The 22,260-nt window shown below is 31.2% G+C and overlaps 1 protein-coding gene across 1 annotated transcript in view; it reads left to right on the forward strand.

The window, feature by feature from the left end:
- The first annotated feature begins 1,142 nt into the window (after positions 1-1,142).
- The window catches only part of LOC143053763 (uncharacterized), a 63,732-nt gene continuing 42,614 nt past the window's right edge, over positions 1,143-22,260 (forward strand). Inside the window, exons 1-6 of the mRNA XM_076226541.1 lie at positions 1,143-1,265; positions 2,905-3,003; positions 3,567-3,668; positions 5,619-5,726; positions 15,517-15,591; positions 18,161-18,212. Of these exons, the coding sequence (XP_076082656.1) occupies positions 1,143-1,265; positions 2,905-3,003; positions 3,567-3,668; positions 5,619-5,726; positions 15,517-15,591; positions 18,161-18,212 (559 nt within the window). The remainder of the gene's footprint in view (positions 1,266-2,904; positions 3,004-3,566; positions 3,669-5,618; positions 5,727-15,516; positions 15,592-18,160; positions 18,213-22,260) is intronic.

A 22,260-nucleotide genomic window follows, 5' to 3' on the forward strand; every position in this document is an offset into this window, starting at 1 on the left:
AGACAAACCTCACCAACCACAAACACCTGACTACTCCGAGTAAATAGACAAACCACACCAACCACAAACACCTGACTACTCTGAGTAAATAGACAAACCACACCAACCACAAATACCTGACAACTCCGAGTAAATAGACAAACCACACTAACCACCTATACCTGACCACTCCCAGTAAATAGACAAACCACACCAATCACAAACACCTGACTACTCTGAGTAAATAAACAAACCACACCAACCACAAATACCTGACTACTCCGAGTAAATAACAAACAAATTCAACAACTAACAACACATGGTCTGGGTACAGGCACAAAATGTGGAGGGTTAAACCATATTTGCTATGCACAGTCCACCTATCTAGACCATTCAGCATTGGTAATAAATGTAAAACTCTAATAAAAAACCTGCAAAGTTCAACTACCATAGGTCTGTATTTAACTGATGCTGATATCGTTATATACTGATTCAACATTTAATAAAAATTCTGTTTTTAATCAGATAGTTTAAATGGGAAAATATGCATAAAGGGGTTCTCTTAATTCCTTTTTAATCATATTTATGATCTAAATCAGAAAATATAACTTTTTTTCATTTTTCTTTAAAAAATTATTTTATTTTGATAAATAGTTATTTTGAATCTACACAAAATCATGTTGTTAATCATACAGGGTTAATGAACAAATATTTGTAATAATTATATAAAGTTGGGTCTCATTTTACTCATATTATTGTTCAGAATCAGAAAATATAACTTTTTTACAAGTTTATTGCAAAAAAATATTTTATTAGAATGAATGATTATACTGAATCTACACTAATTCCTGTTGTTAATCAGACAGTTTTAATGAACTAATATCTGTAAGAATCATATAAAGTGGGGTCTCATTTTACTTGTTTTGTTCTACTGAATCCATTGATATAATTATTTTACACATTTCTTGAAAAAAATTTTTTTTTTAAGATATCAGGTTTAATAGAAGTTTTGACATTTCACAACAAAACTTTATTTATTGTTATATACAATATAAATACAAGTGTGACTGGTCATTTTATTGAGTTTTGACCACTGATTCATGTGATATATATTTTGTTTATATTTATTACACAACATTGTCCAGTTTATCAGACAAGTTTTGATGTCAGTTGTATTATTCCAGGTGTATGGAGGAGAGACAGCATTAATGTTGGCTGCCAGGAGGGGACACCTGGAGATCTGTAGACTCCTCATTGATAGAGGATGTAAGATCGACATCACAAAGGTATGTTATCTACTTAGTCTGATCACATTACTATTAATCTACACTAAATCATGTTGTTAATAAGACAAGTTTAATGAACAAATATTTGTAATAATTATATAAAGTGGGGTCTCATTTTACTCGTATTATTGTTCTGAATCAAAAAATGTAACTTTTTTCATGGTTCTTTTAAAAAATTAATTTATTAAAATGAACAATAATACTGAATCTACACTAATTCCTGATGTGAATTAGACAGTTTTAATAAACAAATATTTGTAAGAATCATATAAAGTGGGGTCTCATTTTACTTGTTTTGTTCTACTGATCCATTGATATAATTATTTTACACATTTCTTGAAAAAAATATTTTTTTAAGATGTCAGGTTTAATGGAAGTTTTGACATTTCACAACAAAACATGTTTATTGTTTGTTTATATACAATATAAATACAAGTATGACTGGTCATTTTATTAACCGGATTTTTGTGACAAAAATGTCGGTTATTGATTTGGGGATGTACGGCGGGCGGGCGGGCGGCAATCAAATGTTGTCCGTGCATTAACTCATGAACTGTTCAACCAAAGCTTTTAAAATTTTAATATGTTGTTACTGACAACTAAATGAAGGTCAAGTTCAATAATGGCGATTTTGACTTTTACCGTTCAGGAGTTATGGTTCTTGAAAGATTGAAAAATGGAGTTTCCAGTCATGTCCGTGCATTAACGCATGAATTGTTCTACCTAAGCTTCCCAAATTTTAATATGTTGTTACTGATGGCAAATTAGAGGTCAAGTTCAATAATGACGATTTTGACTTTTACCGTTCAGGAGTTATGGTTCTTGAAAGATTGAAAAATGGAGTTTCCAGTCGTGTCCGTGCATTTACGCATAAACTGTTCTACCTAAGCTTCCCAAATTTTAATATGTTGTTACTGATGATAAAATGGAGGTCAAGTTCAATAATGACAATTTTGACTTTTACCGTTCAGGAGTTATGGTTCTTGAAAGATTGAAAAATGGTGTTTCCAGTCGTGTCCGTGCATTTACGCATGAACTGTTTTACCAAAGCTTCCCAAATTTTAAGATGTTATTACTGATGACAAAGTAGAGGTCAAGTTCAATAATGATGATTTTGACTTTTACCGTTCAGGAGTTATGGTTCTTGAAAGATTGAAAAATGGTGTTTCCAGTCGTGTCCGTGCATTTTCTCATGAACCATTCAACCAAAGCTTTTGAAATTTTTATATGTTGTTACTGATGGCAAATTAGAGGTCAAGTTCAATAATGACGATTTTGACTTTTACCGTTCAGGAGTTATGGTTCTTGAAAGATTGTGAAATGGCGTTTCCATTCACGTTGTTGCATTTACTCATGAACCATTCAATCTAAGCTTTTCAAATTTTAAGATGTTGATAATGATGACAAAATGGAGGTCAAATTTGATATTGACGATTTTCACTTTCACCATTCATCAGTAATGGTTCTTGTGATAATTCCAGGACACAAATAAATATTAATAAATCCGGTTTGCTGTCGTTGTGACAGCCTCTTGTTTAGTTTTGACCACTTATTCATGTGATATATATTTTGTTTATATTTATTACACAACATTGTCCAGTTTATCAGACAAGTTTTGATGTCAGTTGTATTATTCCAGGTTACTGGATTGACAGCATTAATGTGGGCTGCCGGGGAAGGACACCTGGAGATCTGTCGTCTCCTCATTGATAGAGGATGTAAGATCGACACCACAGATGTATGTTATCTACTTAGTCTGATCACATTACTATTAATCTACACTAAATCATGTTATTAATTAGACAGGTTTAATGAACAAATATTTGTAATAATTATATAAAGTGGGTTCTCATTTTACTCGTATTATTGTTCTGAATCAAAAAATATTACTTTTTTTTAAGTTTGATTAAAAAAGATTTTTTTTTATTAGAATGAATGATTATACTGAATCTACACTAAATCCTGTTGTTAATTAGACAGTTTTAATAAACAAATATTTGTAAGAATCATATAAAGTGGGGTCTCATTTTGCTTGTTTTTTTCTACTGAATCCATTGATATAATTATTTCACACATTTTTTGAAAAAAATATTTTTTTAAGATATCAGGTTTTATGGAAGTCATGACATTTCACAACAAAACGTGTTTATTTATTGTTTATATACAATATAAATACAAGTGTGACTGGTCATTGTATTCAGTTTTGACCACTGATTCATGTGATGTATATTTTGTTTATATTTATTACACAACATTGTCCAGTTTATCAGACAAGTTTTGATGTCAGTTGTATTATTCCAGGATGATGGAGAGACAGCTTTAATGATGGCTGCCAGGTTTGGACGCCTGGAGATCTGTGGACTCCTCATTGATAGAGGATGTAAGATCGACATCACATCACCAGTATGTTATCTACTTAGTCTGATCACATTACTATTAATCTACACTAATTCCTGTTGTTAATTAGACAGTTTTAATGAACAAATATTTGTAATAATTATATCAAGTGGGGTCTCATTTTACTCGTATTATTGTTCTGAATCAGAAAATATTACTCCTTTTCATATTTCTTTAAAAAAAATATTTAATTAGAATTGCTGATAATACTAAATCTACACTTATTCCTGTTGTTAATTAGACAGTTTTAACAAACAAATATGTGTAAGAATCATATAAAGTGGGGTCTCATTTTGCTTGTTTTGTTCTACTGAATCCATTGATATAATTATTTCACACATTTCTTTAAAAGAATATTTTTTAAGATATCAGGTTAAATGGAAGTTTTGACATTTCACAACAAAACATGTTTATTTATTGTTTATATACAATATAAATACAAGTGTGACCGGTCATTGTATTTAGTTTTGACCACTGATTCATGTGATATATATTTTGTTTATATTTATTACACAACATTGTCCAGTTTATCAGACAAGTTTTGATGTCAGTTGTATTATTCCAGAGACATGGATCGACAGCATTAATGAAGGCTGCCGGGGGGGGGACACCTGGAGATCTGTAGACTCCTCATTGATAGAGGATGTAAGATCGACATCACAAATGTATGTTATCTACTTAGTCTGATCACATTACTATTAATCTACACTAAATCATGTTGTTAATTAGACAAGTTTAATGAACAAATATTTGTAATAATTATATAAAGTGGGGTCTCATTTTACTCGTATTATTGTTCTGAATTAGAAAATATAAGTTTTTTCATGTTTCTTTTAAAAAAAATTATTTTATTAAAATGAATGATTATAACTGAATCTACACTAATTCTTGTTGTTAATCAGACAGATTTAATGAACAAATATTTGTAATAATCATATAAAGTGGGGTCTCATTTTACTTGTTTTGTTCTACTGAATCCATTGATATAATTATTTTACACATTTCTTGAAAAAAATATTTTTTTAAGATATCAGGTTTAATGGAAGTTTTGACATTTCACAACAAAACATGTTTATTTATTGTTTATATACAATATAAATACAAGTGTGACTGGTCATTTTATTGAGTTTTGACCACTGATTCATGTGATGTATATTTTGTTTATATTTATTACACAACATTGTCCAGTTTATCAGACAAGTTTTGATGTCAGTTGTATTATTCCAGGTGTTAGGACGGACATTATTAATGAAGGCTGCCAGGTATGGACACCTGGAGATCTGTCGACTCCTCATTGATAGAAGATGTAAGATCGACATCACAGAAACAGTATGTTATCTACTTAGTCTGATCACATTACTATTAATCTAATTTAATTCCTGTTGTTAATCAGACAAGTTTAATGAACAAATATTTGTAATAATTATATAAAGTGGGGTCTCATTTTACTCGTATTATTGTTCTGAATCAGAAAATATAACTTTTTTTTCATGTTTCTTAAAAAAAATATTTTATTAAAATGGACAATGATACTGAATCTACACTAAATCCTGTTGTTAATTATACAGTTTTAACGAACAAATATGTGTAATAATCATATAAAGTGGGGTCTCATTTTGCTTGTTTTGTTCTACTGAATCCATTGATATAATTCTTTTACACATTTCGTGAAAAAAATATTTTTTTAAGATATCAGGTTTAATGGAAGTTTTGACATTTCACAACAAAACTTGTTTATTTATTGTTTATATACAATATAAATATAAGTGTGACTGGTCATTTTATTCAGTTTTGACCACTAATTCATGTGATATATATTTTGTTTATATTTATTACACAACAATGTCCAGTTTATCAAACAAGTTTTAATGTCAGTTTTAGGATATGTTGTATATTATTGATATTGACAACAGAGTATTGTACATTATATTTACATGTTATTTGTTTATATTATAGAACAGTGGATACACAGCTTTACATTATGCTGTTGAGGGGGGATATCTACAGATCACAAGATGTCTGGTAGAACAAGGAGGTGCCAGTCCCTTGGTTACAACACTCCAGGTAATATTTTATAGTATATGCTCAGTGTTCAATTAATTTATGGATCACTTAGAATGATGTGTGAAATCTGTTTAGTACAAAGTTTGTATTGTTATAAATGTTAACCAAGATACTACACATAAGTGATATTTCTGGCAAATTTGAGTTCAGATATTATGGACCAGTCTAGATACATTACTTTAGATTCAGAAATTATTGCATGCATTTATTATTGGGATTTTTCAGGAATGGACAAAAATGTGGTTGGTCTGATGATATCCAGCTGTTTCTGAAAGGTGCAAATGTTCATGGGTTTATTCCCCACCAGTTTTAACACGACAAGTTGGTGTTCTGTGTCTATCTGCCAATTCTACATCATTTAGGGAAAAATGCTTATACTTTTTGGCTCAGAGTCAGAATAATATATCAGAGTATGATAACATTTTTTCTTGTGAACTGGGGCTATTGCAGCTAGATTGCTTGAGTTAACATGTCAGTCTAATACAAATTAGTTGAGAATAATTGTGTTATTGTAAGATTTACAATCCTTATTAAATATGCATTTAATATTTGCCACTGGACGTTAAGCAGCAATCAACACAGAGACACTAATTTACATGAATACTTTTTATACCTTGCTTCACACAGAGCATACAAGTTAATTTCTTATCTCTTTTTCTGTCATATACAAAATTTTGGTCACTTTATTCCTCAGCAACTGCAAGTTGCAGCTTATTGAAATATGTAACTAAGTTTATGAATTAAGTACAGCTCTTTGTAAGAACCAGGCAGAGTGCGATACATGAAGGTTTCAGATTTTGTCTATAATTGGCCTAGAAGAAGCAATACATGAATACTGCTCAAAAATAATTTTGGGTGGGAAAATATGAGTGGTTGCCATGGTAACGGACACTCTATTTCTTTAGTGAATTAGCGTGGTAAAATCTTTCAAAAATCAGCTAAATCACCACAATTCAGAGCCTGATTATGAATTTAATCATTCATTTTTCATTAATGTTCATATGTAACATTGATACAACTTGGTTTAAGCTTCATTTTCGTGAAGATTGCATTTCAACCAAATTTGTAATTTTTTTGAAAAATTTTGCCAAAAAATGCATATTTTCAACTTTCTGAAATTGGGATTTTTGCGAAATTATCAAATTTTCTCTGGTGTTTTTCAGAAAAGTGCAAATGTGTACAGAATAGTTAGCACTGTAGTTATGAAGTTTGGATACTTCTTTACCAAATTAAATAAACAAATGCGTGGGATTTTTTTTAGTTTTATCACCATAGCAACCAATTTTTTCCTTGGAAACAGAGTTTTTATTTGCAGAGTTTTGCAGTTTAAGAGCTTAAATGTCCTGAATTGTTTTATAACCGATAAGAAAATACATAAAAGCTAACGCAAACTTTAAATTTTTATCGTCAAGTGTGGTTGACTTCAATTGTTACCATGGAAACACATATTATCCATAACAACATCCACTCTAAAACTGCATAAATAGAAATTAATGTAAAAAATACATAAATAGAGGATGTTTATTTTCAAATTGGAATATGACTGCATGCTTTGCTTCACTCACAGTTTTTTCTGTTCTTTTCATTAGGTTAAACAAATGTAATATATAATGTAATATTGGGGTTTGGGGGATTTAGAAAAAAGGGGGTATGTTTATTTTTTAAAGATATCATAAATGTAGATTCTTGAAAAGATAACGTTTGGTCGGAGAGCCTGATTATTTTAAAAATAGAATAATTTTTTTAGAAATTTCATATATCACATCGATATAACTTGAGTTTAGCTTCAGAGCTTAGTTAAGGGACAATGTAGTTCGCTTGTCATGTTTTAGGATTTTTGTCAGATTTTCGGAAAACCTCCGCTTTCATTCATTTGAATGCCTTAAAAAAATGGCATTGGCCCTCATTTATCTTCTTAATAAATCTTTTACATGTATAATGATAAGCCATCTTTAAAAGTTGTATAGAATTTCAATTACTTTTTGATAGTTTTTGAGAATGTTAACTTGTCAATTATAAAGCTATGAAAAGTCAAGAGAGAATATTTTCCTGCCAAAATTTCAATGGCTAATATCTTGAAAACAAGCACATTGACCTGTATATTTTGTTTACTCTTTTGATTCCTTTATTAATCCCCTATCGATATTAACTATTTAATTAATTTGAAACTGAGAAGCGTACTTGCTTCAGATTGCAGTTCAACCCAACTTTTAGATTTGTTATTAGAATATACAAAAAATATACAAAAAATATCCAAAAAAACACATATTTTCATTTTTTCTGAATCATGGAGTTTTGTGAAATTATTAAATTTTCTCATATGTTTTTTTTTTTTATTGAAAAGCATAGCTAGCATTGTAGTAACAAAGTTTGAATACTACTTGACCAAAATAAATAGAATATTGTGTGAGTCTCTTTTAATCACCATATTAACGTATTTTCCCCTGGAAAACAGAGTTATTATTTATTGAATTCTGCTGTATAGGGAATTCAATGTTCTCAATTTTTTCCAAACCTTTATGAAAATACATAGAAGCTTATATATACTCTTAATCTAACTACGACGGTTAAGTATTATTACAACAGTTGTCATGGTAACAAATATCGCCCATAACAACATCCAATCATAAGATATATAATATGATTTTGTGTTAAAAAAATAATTATAATTATGTTAATAATTTTCAATTTTCTAATGGGAATATAACTGCAAGCTTTAATCTGTTTAACTCTCAGTCCTGTCTTTGCTCATTGAGAAGACTCAACAAATTTGAATATATACACTGTGGGGAAGGAGTGGAGGTTGGGTAGTTTTTGTTTGAACATTTCATATATCCTTATAAGGAAAATTGAGAGGTTTAGCTATAAAACCAGGTTTAATATACCATTTTCTACATAAGAAAATATCTGTACCACGTCAGTAATATATAGTTTTTATCCATTCGTTTGACGTGTTTGGACTTTTGATTTTGTCATTTGCTTAGAGACTTTCTGTTTAGAATTATCCTCAGTGTTTTGTATATTTGTTATTTTACTTTTTCCTACAACATTTGGTTTCAATCTGGTAATCTATAAATATTCATGAAATGTTACTAACAGATGATCGACTTCATGGGGATTGCAATAGCACATTCTAGCTTTTGTTAAGGTCCGTATAAAATTTGAAAGTATTGCTCCGACAATATAATGTCCTTTACAAATGGGACAAATTTTTAAAAAAATGGCAAAATTCTAATTTTTCGAGCGCAATAACACTCACAAAAATTTCAAACAGCAAGAGACCCAACTTGAATATAAGCTTACAAACCGATGATAGAAACATTTGGTTTAAGCATCACGGGTAGTATTAACGGTCGTCATATCAAGGAGCATTTAATACAGTGATTTTGTCATAGTTTGGATAAGTTTGACATGGTTAATTTATGTTACTTTCCTAAACTATTGCCTCAGTTCTATTCACACGACTTTTTGAGGGGTCCGGAGGTGGCCTGTTGCAAGGCAAAATTTCTGTCTCTATCCAATATACCCTCATTTTCCAGTGGCAGTCCAAATTTCCCCGTCCATCATCCTAGATGGCCTCTATTACAACAACCTACCTATTGTATTTATTGTGAACTTGTTCTCGTCCTGAATATGCATGAAATATTTACCACTGGACGTTAAGCAACCAACAACCAATCAATCTATTCACACGAGCAGATGAAAAGCAAATAAGATGTTTGAATCTGAATTGGAGGTCAAACGATCTACATTGGAATTATTGTTTTACGAAATAAGTGCAGAATAAGGAATATATTGGAATTGCTATGGTTTGGTTAAGCGATTGAGATAGTTCGGTTAAGAGTCTAGAAATTCGTCATGGTTTTGGTCAAGTTTGTTATGGTTTAGATCAAAATAAATATATGTGTTTCATTTTAAAACTGAAAATGTGTTTGATAGCACCTGTTATTGAACGAAGTTACACTATATATTTACTGCCTAAGAAGAAAAAAAGCTTGTTTAAATGTGAAACTGAATTGTTACGCGTGACATGAACAACAGTTTTAAAACTTATTGGTTTTAAAACTATATGCGAAATTACAATAAAAAACTCTTTCAAAGTTCGAATTTAAAATATGAATGATCACAATTTCGATTATGATTTAAGTTTAACAATTATTATTACGGATCAAAAAAAACTTTAACCACAGAGTGAATGTAATGTTTCCCCGCAGAAAAACTAAGTCCATTTAAAAGTAAAATACGGAAAAGATGGATTTATTCTTTTACAAAATTTACCTCGGGATACTATCTAATGATCATAAACAAGCTTCTGTCCAAGTTTGGTACAAACCAAGGATAGTTTAAGAAAGTTATTAAAATTCTAAAAACTTTAACCGCAGGGTGAATGTAATGTTTCCCCGCAGAAAAAAAACTAAATCCATTTAAAAGTGAAATACGGAAAAAATGGAATTTTATTTTTACAAAATTTACTTCTGGATACTATCTTATGATAATAAACAAGCTTCTGTCCAAGTTTGGTAGAAATCCAGTATAGTTAAAGAAAGTTATTAAAGTTTCAAAAACTTTAACCACAGAGTGAATATTTGTGGACGTCGCTGACGAGGAAGACTACGACACCGACGATGGAAAGTATGATCGCTTAGTCTCGCTTTTTCGATTAGTCGAAGGCTCGACAAAAATCTTTGTAATCAGTGTATGTAATGTGCGAATCCTGAAATACCATTTTCACTGTATCGGTGATGAATTTTTTATGTAGAAGGATAAATAAACAGACGACAAATTCACGATTTTTGAATAAAAGAAATAATATACAATATGTACTGTTTTTATAAATTCATGATAAATGTATTTGATGTGGACCCTACAGCCATCCAGGTGTAAAGTTCATACACAGATAGATAAATATTAAGAAAAGTTAACGAACAGAACGTACAACATTGTATAAGGGTTTTAAAAGTAGCAGCAAGTTTCATTTGTGTAAAAATGTACATTTTAACATGATTATTAATGTAGTATAACTTAAAACAGGGTTTGTTGTTCAGCTTTTTGATATTGAATCAATTCCACTTTGTTGTTTTTGTGATGCGATTTATGTTTACTGTTGAATAGTGATATCAAAATTTCATTTTCACCGTAGAGCACTTCATTACTGTTGGATATGCGATGTATTTTCACAGAAGGATTTTAATTTAGCCGACTCTCTAACATAATTTATGAAGTCAGAAGGATTGATTATGTATGCATACTTTGTGAGTGAAAGTCTGAAGTAATATATTTTTAAATGCTGTAAAAATGGCATTTATTGCTCATTGTTGAAGACGGTACGGTTATCTATAGTTGTTAATTTCTGTGTCATTTTGATCTCTTGTGAAGAGTTGCCTTATTCACAATCATACCATATCTTTTTTTTTATATTGTCATTTCTATATTCTCTGATAATTTGAACAGACCCAGATTTATATGTAAGAATAAATATATCCTTTCCTATTACACGCCATCATTGTATATAGAAATAGGAAGATGTGGTGTGAGTGCCAATGAGACAACTCTTCATCCAAATAACAATTTTTAAAAAAGTAAACCATTTAAGGTCAATGTACGGCCTTCAACACTGAGCATTGGCTCACACCGAACAACAAGCTATAAAGGGCCCCAAAATTACTAGTGTAAAACCATTAAAACGGGAAAAACAACAGTCTATATAAAAATAAGATGTGGTATGATTGCCAATGAGACAACTATCCACAAAAGACCAACATGACAAAGACATTAACAACTATAGGTCACCGTACGGCCTTCAACACTGAGCAAAGCCCATACCGAATAGTCAGCCATAAAAGGCCCCGATGTAAAACAATTATATAAAATAAAAAACCAAGAAACGAGAAACAAGTATAAATTACATAAACAAACGACAACTACTGTTTATCAGATTCCTGACTTAGGACAGGTACAAACATTTGCAGCGGGATTAAACGTTTTAATGGATCCAAACATTCTCCCTTTTTCTGAAACAATAGCATAACATCACAACTTAGAAAAACACACGGAAAATATCAATTGGCAGGCTTAACTCAATTAAAAAAGGTACATTAATACACTATACACGAATAAATTTGATCTGCGATATCTGAATGCAAATGCACAGTTAAAAAATTATTAGGGACAAACATTCAAGGTTAAAAAGCAAACAAACAAGTCCAAACAAAGCCACGGTAAGTCACCACTGCGAAATATTTTTAAAACCTTCGAAAATACAAATATCGTGGACAGCTAAAGTAGCAACCATATGATTTTCTGAGGGGGGAGTGGGGGTTTACATTGACCTAAAGTAACTTGTAATGTTTTTCCATGTAAATAACCTGTAATTTTTTCCAGGCAAAGTAACTTGTATTTTTTACCAGGGCCAATCAAAAACAATCCGAACCTGCTAGGAGTGTTTGGGTCTCCCTCCCGCCCCTAGGAAAATTTTGAAAATTAGACTATACTCATTTTCTTAAATAACACATTAAATATAGTTCTTTTTCCAAAAAGAAATCTGTTGTATTGAACGGAACGGATATGTGATCTCTGCGCTGGAGATTGTAAACTAATGTGTCATTTCAAGTAACTTAACCCCCCTCCCCTGAAAATCAAATGAATGCTACCGGAAAAGCAGTCTACGATTTCAGTCTAAATATACAGCAGATACTTAAGACTTGCTTGCTTGGTTTGTATTCATGTTTGCCTAGGCATTGTAATTGAGATAGAGCATGAACTTATGAGATATATTGATTCAATAATTTTGCTTGATAAGGCCAATTAAAATTAATTGATAGATTTTCATCCCCGCCCGCCCCTCTGAAATCGTCCCGCCCCGATTTTTTTTATTTTGGAAAAATTACGATTTCCGGATTTTGTTCATGTCTGTTACCGGTAAACATCGATATGTTCGTTTCATTCAAAACTTCCTGTTTCATGTTTCGGTTTTGTATTTCTTCGAGTTATCTAACGAAAATGATTAAGTCGACATATTCTGCAGCTCTATGATGTCAACATCATGTACCGAGAATAGATATAGTTTACGAGAAGGGCATGAAATATTCAGGTTTATACGAGTTGAACGCTGTGTCCTAGAACGCAAATCGCGATATGTCACATTAGAAAACCGTTTTTTTTTTATTATGATCATTTATACAATGACTTTGTGTCAGGAAATTTGGACTATGAATTCAACGATATCGAAAGCGCAAGAATCGTTGAACACATTGGTACAAAAAACATGTCAGGATTATAGAAATTATAAGGAATTGACACCAGCACGAACTTGTTAGATTGATGACCGTATATTGAGCTAAAACAAGGGTCGAAAAACATTAATATTATAGCAATTCCTTAGACTTTAATACCCATAGCTGTTGTTTTTTGTTGACAAACAGCAAACACCCTCTGTCCCAATACCCTCAATATAGTCATTAAACAACTACTTCTTTTTAGTTCAGTTCATGTTTTACATCATAATTGTATTTGCATCTTGCTTTAGCACCAACCCTATTGCTTTCAACATTGTTGGAGTTTTCATTTAATTCTGTACTCATAATACTTGTATTGCATATATTTGTACAAGTTTACTTAATTTTATGGGAACTTCAAACCATCGCTTAGAAAGCAAAATAAATTTGGTGTAGGAATAGTCCAACTGAAGAGAGCATTAATTTTCTCCATGTTTTTGATGTTTACTATAGATAGGTTTTTAAAGTAGCAATTACATGTAAAACAGTCAATTGTGGTTGCCTATCAGAGAAATTTATTTTTAAAGAGTTTGAAAATTTATGAACGATTCCTTATATATATATATATGTATATATATACAATATACATGATATATTAGCTTATGTTACACTTGTTTATACCCCTGCGGTATAAAGAACTCGTCACTAGAGGGTTTCTTATGAAATAAAATTTAAAAAATAAAATACTCCCACCCGCCCCATTTTTTTTCAAAAATTTGGATGAAAATCTACTAATTAATTTTAGTTGGCCTAATTTTGATTTGATAATTTTGCCGGTAATAGCATAATTATTTTACCGGGATCAGCACAATTTCAACTTAGCAGATGTATTCTATATTTCTATCTCGGAGATCCTGAATTCCAATTGCGGGATAGTAGTACAACAAAGTTATATTAATAATGTTTTAAAATAGCTACATGTATATATAAAGAGGATTCCATTATACTGGACTTCTGATATTAGTGATCACCTATTGACTAATATTATTTTTAAGTCACCACCAACTTAAAATGTGTTCAATTTGCCTGTCCGTCTATCCGTCTGTCCATCACACTTCAGTTTCAGTTTAGAAATACTTTGACCAAATGATTCTATTATTGGTTTGTACAGCTTAATATTATGTTACAGGTCAATTTTGTGATTTATGCTGGTGGAATAACATCTCAGACGGGTGTGTGCCATGAGAAATTAAGAATGTTCTTACAATTATTTGGGCCATATCTACCTTGCCATAAGCCAGGTTGGACCAGCTATTGCAATCCCATGAAGTTCATCATCTGTTTACTTTCAAAAATTAGATTATAAGATGATGAACTCGGAACAAAGTCCGACCAAACACAATTATCTTAACAAGTATCTACTTGTACCCAACATTTAAAAAAATCAACATACCTCCCTCCCCTTTTTTCCACGCCAGCTACTCATCCCCCAACCCAAATGTTATATTATATTTATTGAACAATCTGAAGAAAAAAACCAGACAAGATTAGTACTGAGAGTGAAGCAAAGAATGAACTCATATTCCAATTTGAAAATAAACACCCCATGTTTATGTTTTATACATTAATTTCTATTTATGCAGTTTTTGAGGGGATGTTACTATGGTTATTATGTGATTCTGTGGTAACAAATGAAGTCAAAAACACTTGACGATAGTAAGTTTAAGTTTTCGTTAGCTTTTATGTATTTTCTTATCGATTATAAAACAATTCAGGACATTTGAGCTCTTAAACTGCAATATTCTGCAAATAACAACTCCGTTTCCAAGGAAAAAAATGGTTGCTATGCTGAGAAAACTAAAAAAAATCCCATGCATTTGATTATTTAATTTGGTAAAGAAGTATCCAAACTTCATAACTACCGTGCTTACTATTCTGTACACATTTGCACTTTTCTGAAAAACACCAGAGAAAATTTGATAATTTCACAAAACTCCCAATTTCAGAAAAGTTGAAAATATACATTTTTTGGCAAAATTTTTCAAAAAATTTACAAATTTGGTTGACATGCAATCCTCACTTAAATGAAGCTTAAACCAAGTTGTATCAATGTTACATATGAACATTAATGAAAAGTGCATGATTCTATTCATAATCAGCCTCTGAATTGTGGTGATTTAGCTGATTTTTGAAAGATTTTACCACGCTTACCAACCAAAAAATAGTGTGTCCGTTACCATGGCCACCACTCATATTTTCCTACTCAAAATTATTTTTTGAGCAGTTTTCATTTATTGCTTCTACTAGGCCAATTATAGATAAAATCTGGAACCCCCCATGTATCACATGTATATGGCACTCTGACTGGTTCTTACAAAGAGCTGTACTTAATAATCAGAGCTGAGGGGTCACAAACAAAAATATTACTCAGTTGTTACTGGTATGAAGTGAAAATCAGAGCTGAAAGGTCACATAATAAAATAAAATACCACTCAGATGTTACTGATGGTATAAATGTACTGTAAGATAAGTGTTATAAAAGAGATCAATTGATATGTATGTCCCACTGATTTCAGGGTAAAACTCCATATGATCTTGCAGCACAACTGAAGGATGGTCCAAGACGCAAGGAAGTAATGCAATACTTACAGGTATGTATATCACAAATTCTTACTTTTAAACAGAATAACATGAAATCAATATTTATTGATGTACCATACATAACATTAGAAGATGTGGTATGATTGCCAATGAGACAACTCTTCACAAGAGACCAAATGACACAGAAATTAACAACTATAGGTCACTGTACAGCCTTCAACAATAAGAAAAGACCATACCTCAGCCCTGAAATGACAAATTTATGTAAAACAATTAAAACGATAAGACTAGCGGCCTTATTTATGTACAAAAAAAAGAAACGGAAAAACAATATGTAACACATCAACAAACGACAACCACTGAATTACAGGCTCCTGACTTGGGACAGGCACATACATACAGAATGCGTTGGGGTTGAACATGTTATCAGGATCCCAACTGTCCTTCTAACCTGGGACAATGGTGTTACAGGGCAACATAAGAACGAACTATAAAAATCAGTTGAAAAAGGCTTAACTCATGAGATGGATACTAATAGAAATACATCTAACAAAAACACAGAGTAGACGTGGCCGGGTACTTGTACATCCCAACAACAAATAGACACCAAGTACAGATCTGAGAGTACTCGCCAATACTGACAGCTTGTTCAAAGCCAATAACAACTAATAAAAAAATCATGCATCCAAGACTAAATTAATATCAATCATTACACATCCAACAACCGATGGATTTAGTGTAAAGACGTCATAAACAGTCAGAGAAAAACATGACCTTGTGCAATGCCAAGATACAGGTACCAACAGATTGTAGATCCATGAATGTGCATATGTAAATAACAATAATATTTAGTTTGCTTTTAACTTACTGATAACAAAATCAATATTAATACCAATAAAAACAATATTCAAAGATCAGATAACAGTGTTGAATTGGTAACCTATTACAATAAGTTTATTTAAAGGATGGATAAGTTAGATTTACCAGGGTTGTTTCTAAATTTCAGGGCACGGTAAACAACAACGCCGTAAAAAAAGGCCCCTTTATATCTTGCAAAATTGCAAATTGTTCTTTTAACCTGCACTCTAACTTCAGTTTTCCTTATTAAAAATTTATGAAACTCATTCACAATGTTAAAAACCAAAACACCCAGACATAGGGTGATTTCAGGTAGTGAGTTACTTACCATTTTAGAGTTATGCCCTTTGTATCTTTCAATTTATTGAAACTCATACACAATGTTTAGAACTAAAACGTGCAGACAGAGTTTGAATTTGGGCAGTGAGGTACTGTTCTAGAGTTATCACCTTTTTAACTTCGAAAATTGCAAGTTTTATGAAACTCATACACAATGATAAAGAACCAGTGTCCTCGGACACATTCGTCTTTTATTTTTGTTTACAGTTTCTACTTATCTGTTATAGTTAATGAGATAATGGGCAAACACTTGAAAAATTAGTCAAATATCATCAGCGAGATAAATACTTTTAAGATGTCCTCAAAACTTTTTAGCTATTTTGGCATCTTTGAAGATGGGCATATTTGGTCTTTTTTGCTGTTGACAATTTTGACCTTTTTGTCGAGCCTTCGACTTTTGTTGAAAAAGCGAGACTAAGCGATCCTACATTCCGTCGGTGTCGGCGGCGGCGTCCACAAATATTCACTCTGTGGTTAAAGTTTTTGAAATTTTAATAATTTTCTTAAACTATACTGGATTACTTCCAAACGTGGACAGAAGCTTGTTTATGATCATTAGATAGTATCCAGAAGTGAATTTTGTAAAAATAAAATTCAATTTTTTTCTGTATTTTACTTATAAATGGACTTAGTTTTTCTGCGGGGAAACATTACATTATGTGGTTTAAGTTTTTAAAATTTTAATAACTTTCTTAAACTATCCTGGGTTTGTACCAAACATGGACAGAAGCGTGTTTATGATCAAAAGATAATCTACAGAAATAAATTTTGTAAAAAAATAAATCCGTTTTTTCCGTATTTTACTTTTAAATGGACTTAGATTTTTTGCCAGGAAACAACACATTCACTCTGTGGTTAAATTTTTAAAAAATTTAATAACTTTCTTATACTACTTTTAATTTGTACCAAACTGAGACAGAAGCTTGTTTATGATCAAAAGCTAGTATTTAGAAGGAAATTTTGTTAATATTTTGTACTGTGTATCTGTATTTTACTTATAAATGGACTTAGTTTTTCTTCCAGTTAACATTACATACCGTCTGCAGTTAAAGTTTTTAAACATTTATTAGATTCATAAACTATCCTGGATTTTTACCAAACTTGGACAGAAGCTTCTTTCAATCAAAAGATAGTATCAAGAGGAATATTTTTATTGATTTTTTCCTCATTTTTGTTGAGCCTGTGATTTTCAGCAAAAGTAGACACTGGGTTCCGCGGAACCCTTACAAATTTTTATTGTTGTTTTTTAGATTAAATGCAAAAAACACTAAAATTAGACAAAAATCAGCATCCAAGATTAAAAAAAAACTCATGGTGCATACTTTTTCTTTTTCAGACAGTCATTAAAAAAAACTTAAAGTAGACAAAAATCAGCATGCAAGGTAAAAAAATACCTCACAGTGCATATTTCTCCTTTTTCAGACAGTTATGTCGGAGAAATCCTCAAGTGTTCCTGCTGGACCGAAAATGGAAGGTATTTTCTTAATCATTATTTCATTTATATTAGAATTAACATGTGTAAATATAATGAGTGGAGGATTCCTATATATTTGTAGGTCACCAGGTCAAATGAGAAGATCAAGGTTACATTCAATAAACATTTCAATAGAAATCAGTTCATCAAAGGGGTGTCCCGATACTGGGGTTCATATTTACTTTAGGCAATAGAAGATCATGGACCTTTCACCAAAAATAGCAAAAGGTCCTTTATTCTTAGTAGGTAATTGAAATATCAATTTAGTAAAAAAAAAAATGCTTTCCCTTAGAAATCACTCGTCATAATCGAATACACCAACTTTATTTTTTTCTGATTTTTTCTAATAAATTCATTTAGAATGATGGTTATCCTCTTCCTTGCCAATAATAACGCTGTGACAGTGTGTTTAATAACTCTTTGAACCTTTTTATTTGTTCTGCTTTCAACTGCTGCTGAACAACAAGCTAGGGCACTTTGCCTTTAAATGTGTGTTGGATAAACAAGTTTAACATAAAAAATAGGTGAAGGAGGATTAATCCTCCATTTGGGCTGTTCATCGTCAACATGTTGAACAATAACTTAAAAAACGCTTTGAGCAGTTTCCATGAAACTTTGGTTAACTGTTTGTATCTATTGACCAGTGTTCTCCCCAGGCTGTTTTAGCGTCGCGGTACGGCTATATTTTTTCACCGTGATGCTATAATAATTCCCGCGACGTTATAATTATTCCCGCGACGCTATAATTATTTTGAAGATGCTATTTTCCTTGTCCTCAATTTTGAACTTTCATCTTTTATCGATTATGATCATAAAAATTATATCACCTGTAATTGTAATCCCTTTTTAAAAGTCGGACACTAAAGGCAATTAAGAGATTAAATAGCCAGGTGTTAATTGCCCTCAGGGTGATAACTGTTTTGATGCGAATATCCCAAGCTGACACTTGTGACACGACTAATACCACGTGTCTGCAATCACCAACTTCGACATGGAAAAATGCAATCACAAAAACAATTTGAAATCTATGTTTTGTATAACGAAATTTCAAATATTAAAACGATTTTTTGTTTGTTAAAAGGTCGTTTATTTGTGCAAATCTCAAAAAAATACTTCCTTTCTCTTCCGGTAAATTACGAGAGCGAGAATTTTGGTTTTCAGCTCAAATAAGTTTTATACATACTTCTTTAAAAAGTGATCATAATTGGCTTAAGTTTATGTTTAATTCATTTAATGCATTAAAGGCGTCTTATTCATTCACAATCTCTAGTCAAACAATGTTTATTCTCGGACTCATTTCCATATATTGTTCTATGGCCGCCATTGCACATTTTCGTGTAAACTACGGATCAGAACCGGACCAGATATGACAAAAATCCGCATTTTCACGATAATGACAACAGACGGACGGTAGACAGAAAAAATATACCAATAGAGAAAACTACGCATTAATAGACAACTTTGTTAAAAATACGTATCATTTTGATGTCAAGATAAAAAAAACAACAGGGACTAATTCATTCAGTGCCATGAAACAATGAATTTCATAAACATGATAAAAAAAAGTTTTTAAATTGATATTTTTTTTGCTACTTTTGCTACTTTATCTTTACTTAATATAATATAAAAAAAATTGTTAATTTTGTGTACTAAATATTCAGTTTTGTATATATACCAGGGGTGTGGAAATATTTGTTGTGAGCACTTGTCCCTGGGCAAGTAAAACTAAACTTTTTACTTGTCCGGAAGAAAATTTACTTGCCCTGATGATCCCAATAAATATTGAAGTATTTCTTATTAGCTAATATATGATTATTACTTAGCACTGTTGTACATCACAAACAAACAAAATCCATTTGTTTATATGTGTAAAAAATTAGGAAAGTATAGGAAATGGGTTAACATCAATGGGACAGAAACCTAACAGCAAACTAACCAATGAAATAACATGTAAAGGACAATTTTGCAGCAGTTTTTGAATAAAAATTGTAGCCAGTAGGAACATATATACAAAATTTAAGGACAGTAATTGAAGAAATGTAAACTAAATAATAGATAAACTATTGATTTTGTGGTGTTTCTCTCAACTGTAACACTTGGTTTTTTTTCTTGATTTTTATTTTTGTCTTGATGGGCAATTAAAGCGTCCCTTCTATTTACCACTTTGACAACAAATAATGTTGACCTTTCATCTATAAATAAGACAAAAGCTTAATTTATTTTCGGAAAATCCAAAGATAGCCAGGGGCAATCTGATATCCACGATGTCTGAAATTCTCGCTTCCGTTTTTTTTTTTAAATACTCTGTGTCCTCCAAATTCTATTAAGGTTTTCTACTCGACTCATAACTCTTTTTGTCGTGCTTGCCCAGCTTTTTATTAAGTATTTATCAAACTGAATCTCGATACAAAATTTAAAGAAATGACACTTCTGGTAAATCATGGATAAAACCTAATCGACAATCCCGGGTCAATGGGCAAAGCCAATGCAAGTTACGCGATTTGGGTTCGCATACTTATTTTTATTTATTTTGGTAATTGATCTATTTTCGGTATCATGTAATATTTATCGTCATGAACATTAATTTTTTTACTTGCTGAACATTGGTTTCTTTTACATAAATTAAACATCTTTATACGTTTTGAAATTAATTTTATGTTTTTGTTGGATTTGAACTTTGTCTTGTATATTTTTTTACTTGTCCACGGGCAACCAAGACAAAAATAATTACTTGTCCGGTTGTTCAAATATACAGGTCGGGCATAGCATTTCCACACCCCTGTATACAGGTTGCACTATAATGAACCATTCATTCATTTGACTTATTGTTGGGTAATTGAAAGCACATATATTTATTTTTATTTGGCACAAGAGGAAAAAAATAATTCTGTAACTATAAATGAATAAAGAAAACATGAACTGAAACAACTGTTTTTGTTGTTATAGTTTAATTGTATTCTCAGTTATGAATTGAACAATATAAACTAAAACATATAAAGGAAATAGAGCATCAACGCGACGCGACAAATGACATTAAAAAAAATATGCAGTTATTTTTTTACGCAAAATGTGATGCTATCCAAAATTTCTGGGGAGAACACTGTTGACATGTAAGCTCAATTTTATTTTTATAAAGTTAGATTTTACATTTTTCGATTTAGGGGGTTTTATTCATCAAAACAGGGTGTTTTTCAGTTTTTGAAAAAAACTCAAAGTGATTGGAGCAGTATTCAAGAAAATTTGGTGAATTTAGTTTTTTTTTTTTATTGGGATATGATTGCTTTCAAGCAATCTGTAGACTTATACCAGTGGCTCAGGTCTATGTCCTCACGTCAACCGTTTTATTCTAAACACTACGGAACATCTTAGATTCGTATGATTGTCTTGCTTTAAAAAGTAGAAACAAACAAAGGGATTGAACTTACACAACTTTCCTATTATGTTCTTTTCATAATCTTCATGTTTGATATTTCCCTTGACTTATATGCCTGTTTTTAACAAGTTTTGAAAATGATATTTGATATTGTACTTCAATAAAGAAATAGAGAACCATCTAGGTCGTTTAATTAACATTTAATACACGTTCTCGCTCCAGGGTTTGTTTAGGTAATTGTGCGCTTATGTATAGTTTTCCTGACTTCAAGGGGTATTAGATTGAAATATATGTACGTCTGCTATTGAGGGTTATTGTTGTTGCATAATTTTGAATCATATGCATCATTTAAATTAAAATAAGTGTAGTCCACATCGTAGAACTTTAACCACAACACTCCTTCAGGCGAAATGGAGTCTTCCATATTATCGTTTCGAGTTGTCTCCCTTCCGGAAGTAAATTCCTTCAATTCTGAGAGATCAAAATATACGATACAAATTAACTTGTTCTGTCGATTAACGTCGTATTATATTAAAAACTATCGTAATTTAAACAGAGGGATGTGTATGGAAAGGAGTCATGACGACTGACCCAAAGGAAATTTAATATTTAAAGAGTTAGGAATGGGGTTCCTCCTAGAATTAATGTAGGAAAATAGGTGATAAGATTATAAAG

The sequence above is a fragment of the Mytilus galloprovincialis genome, chromosome 12, assembly GCF_965363235.1.
Source record: "Mytilus galloprovincialis chromosome 12, xbMytGall1.hap1.1, whole genome shotgun sequence".
Taxonomy (NCBI): Eukaryota; Metazoa; Mollusca; class Bivalvia; order Mytilida; family Mytilidae; genus Mytilus; species Mytilus galloprovincialis.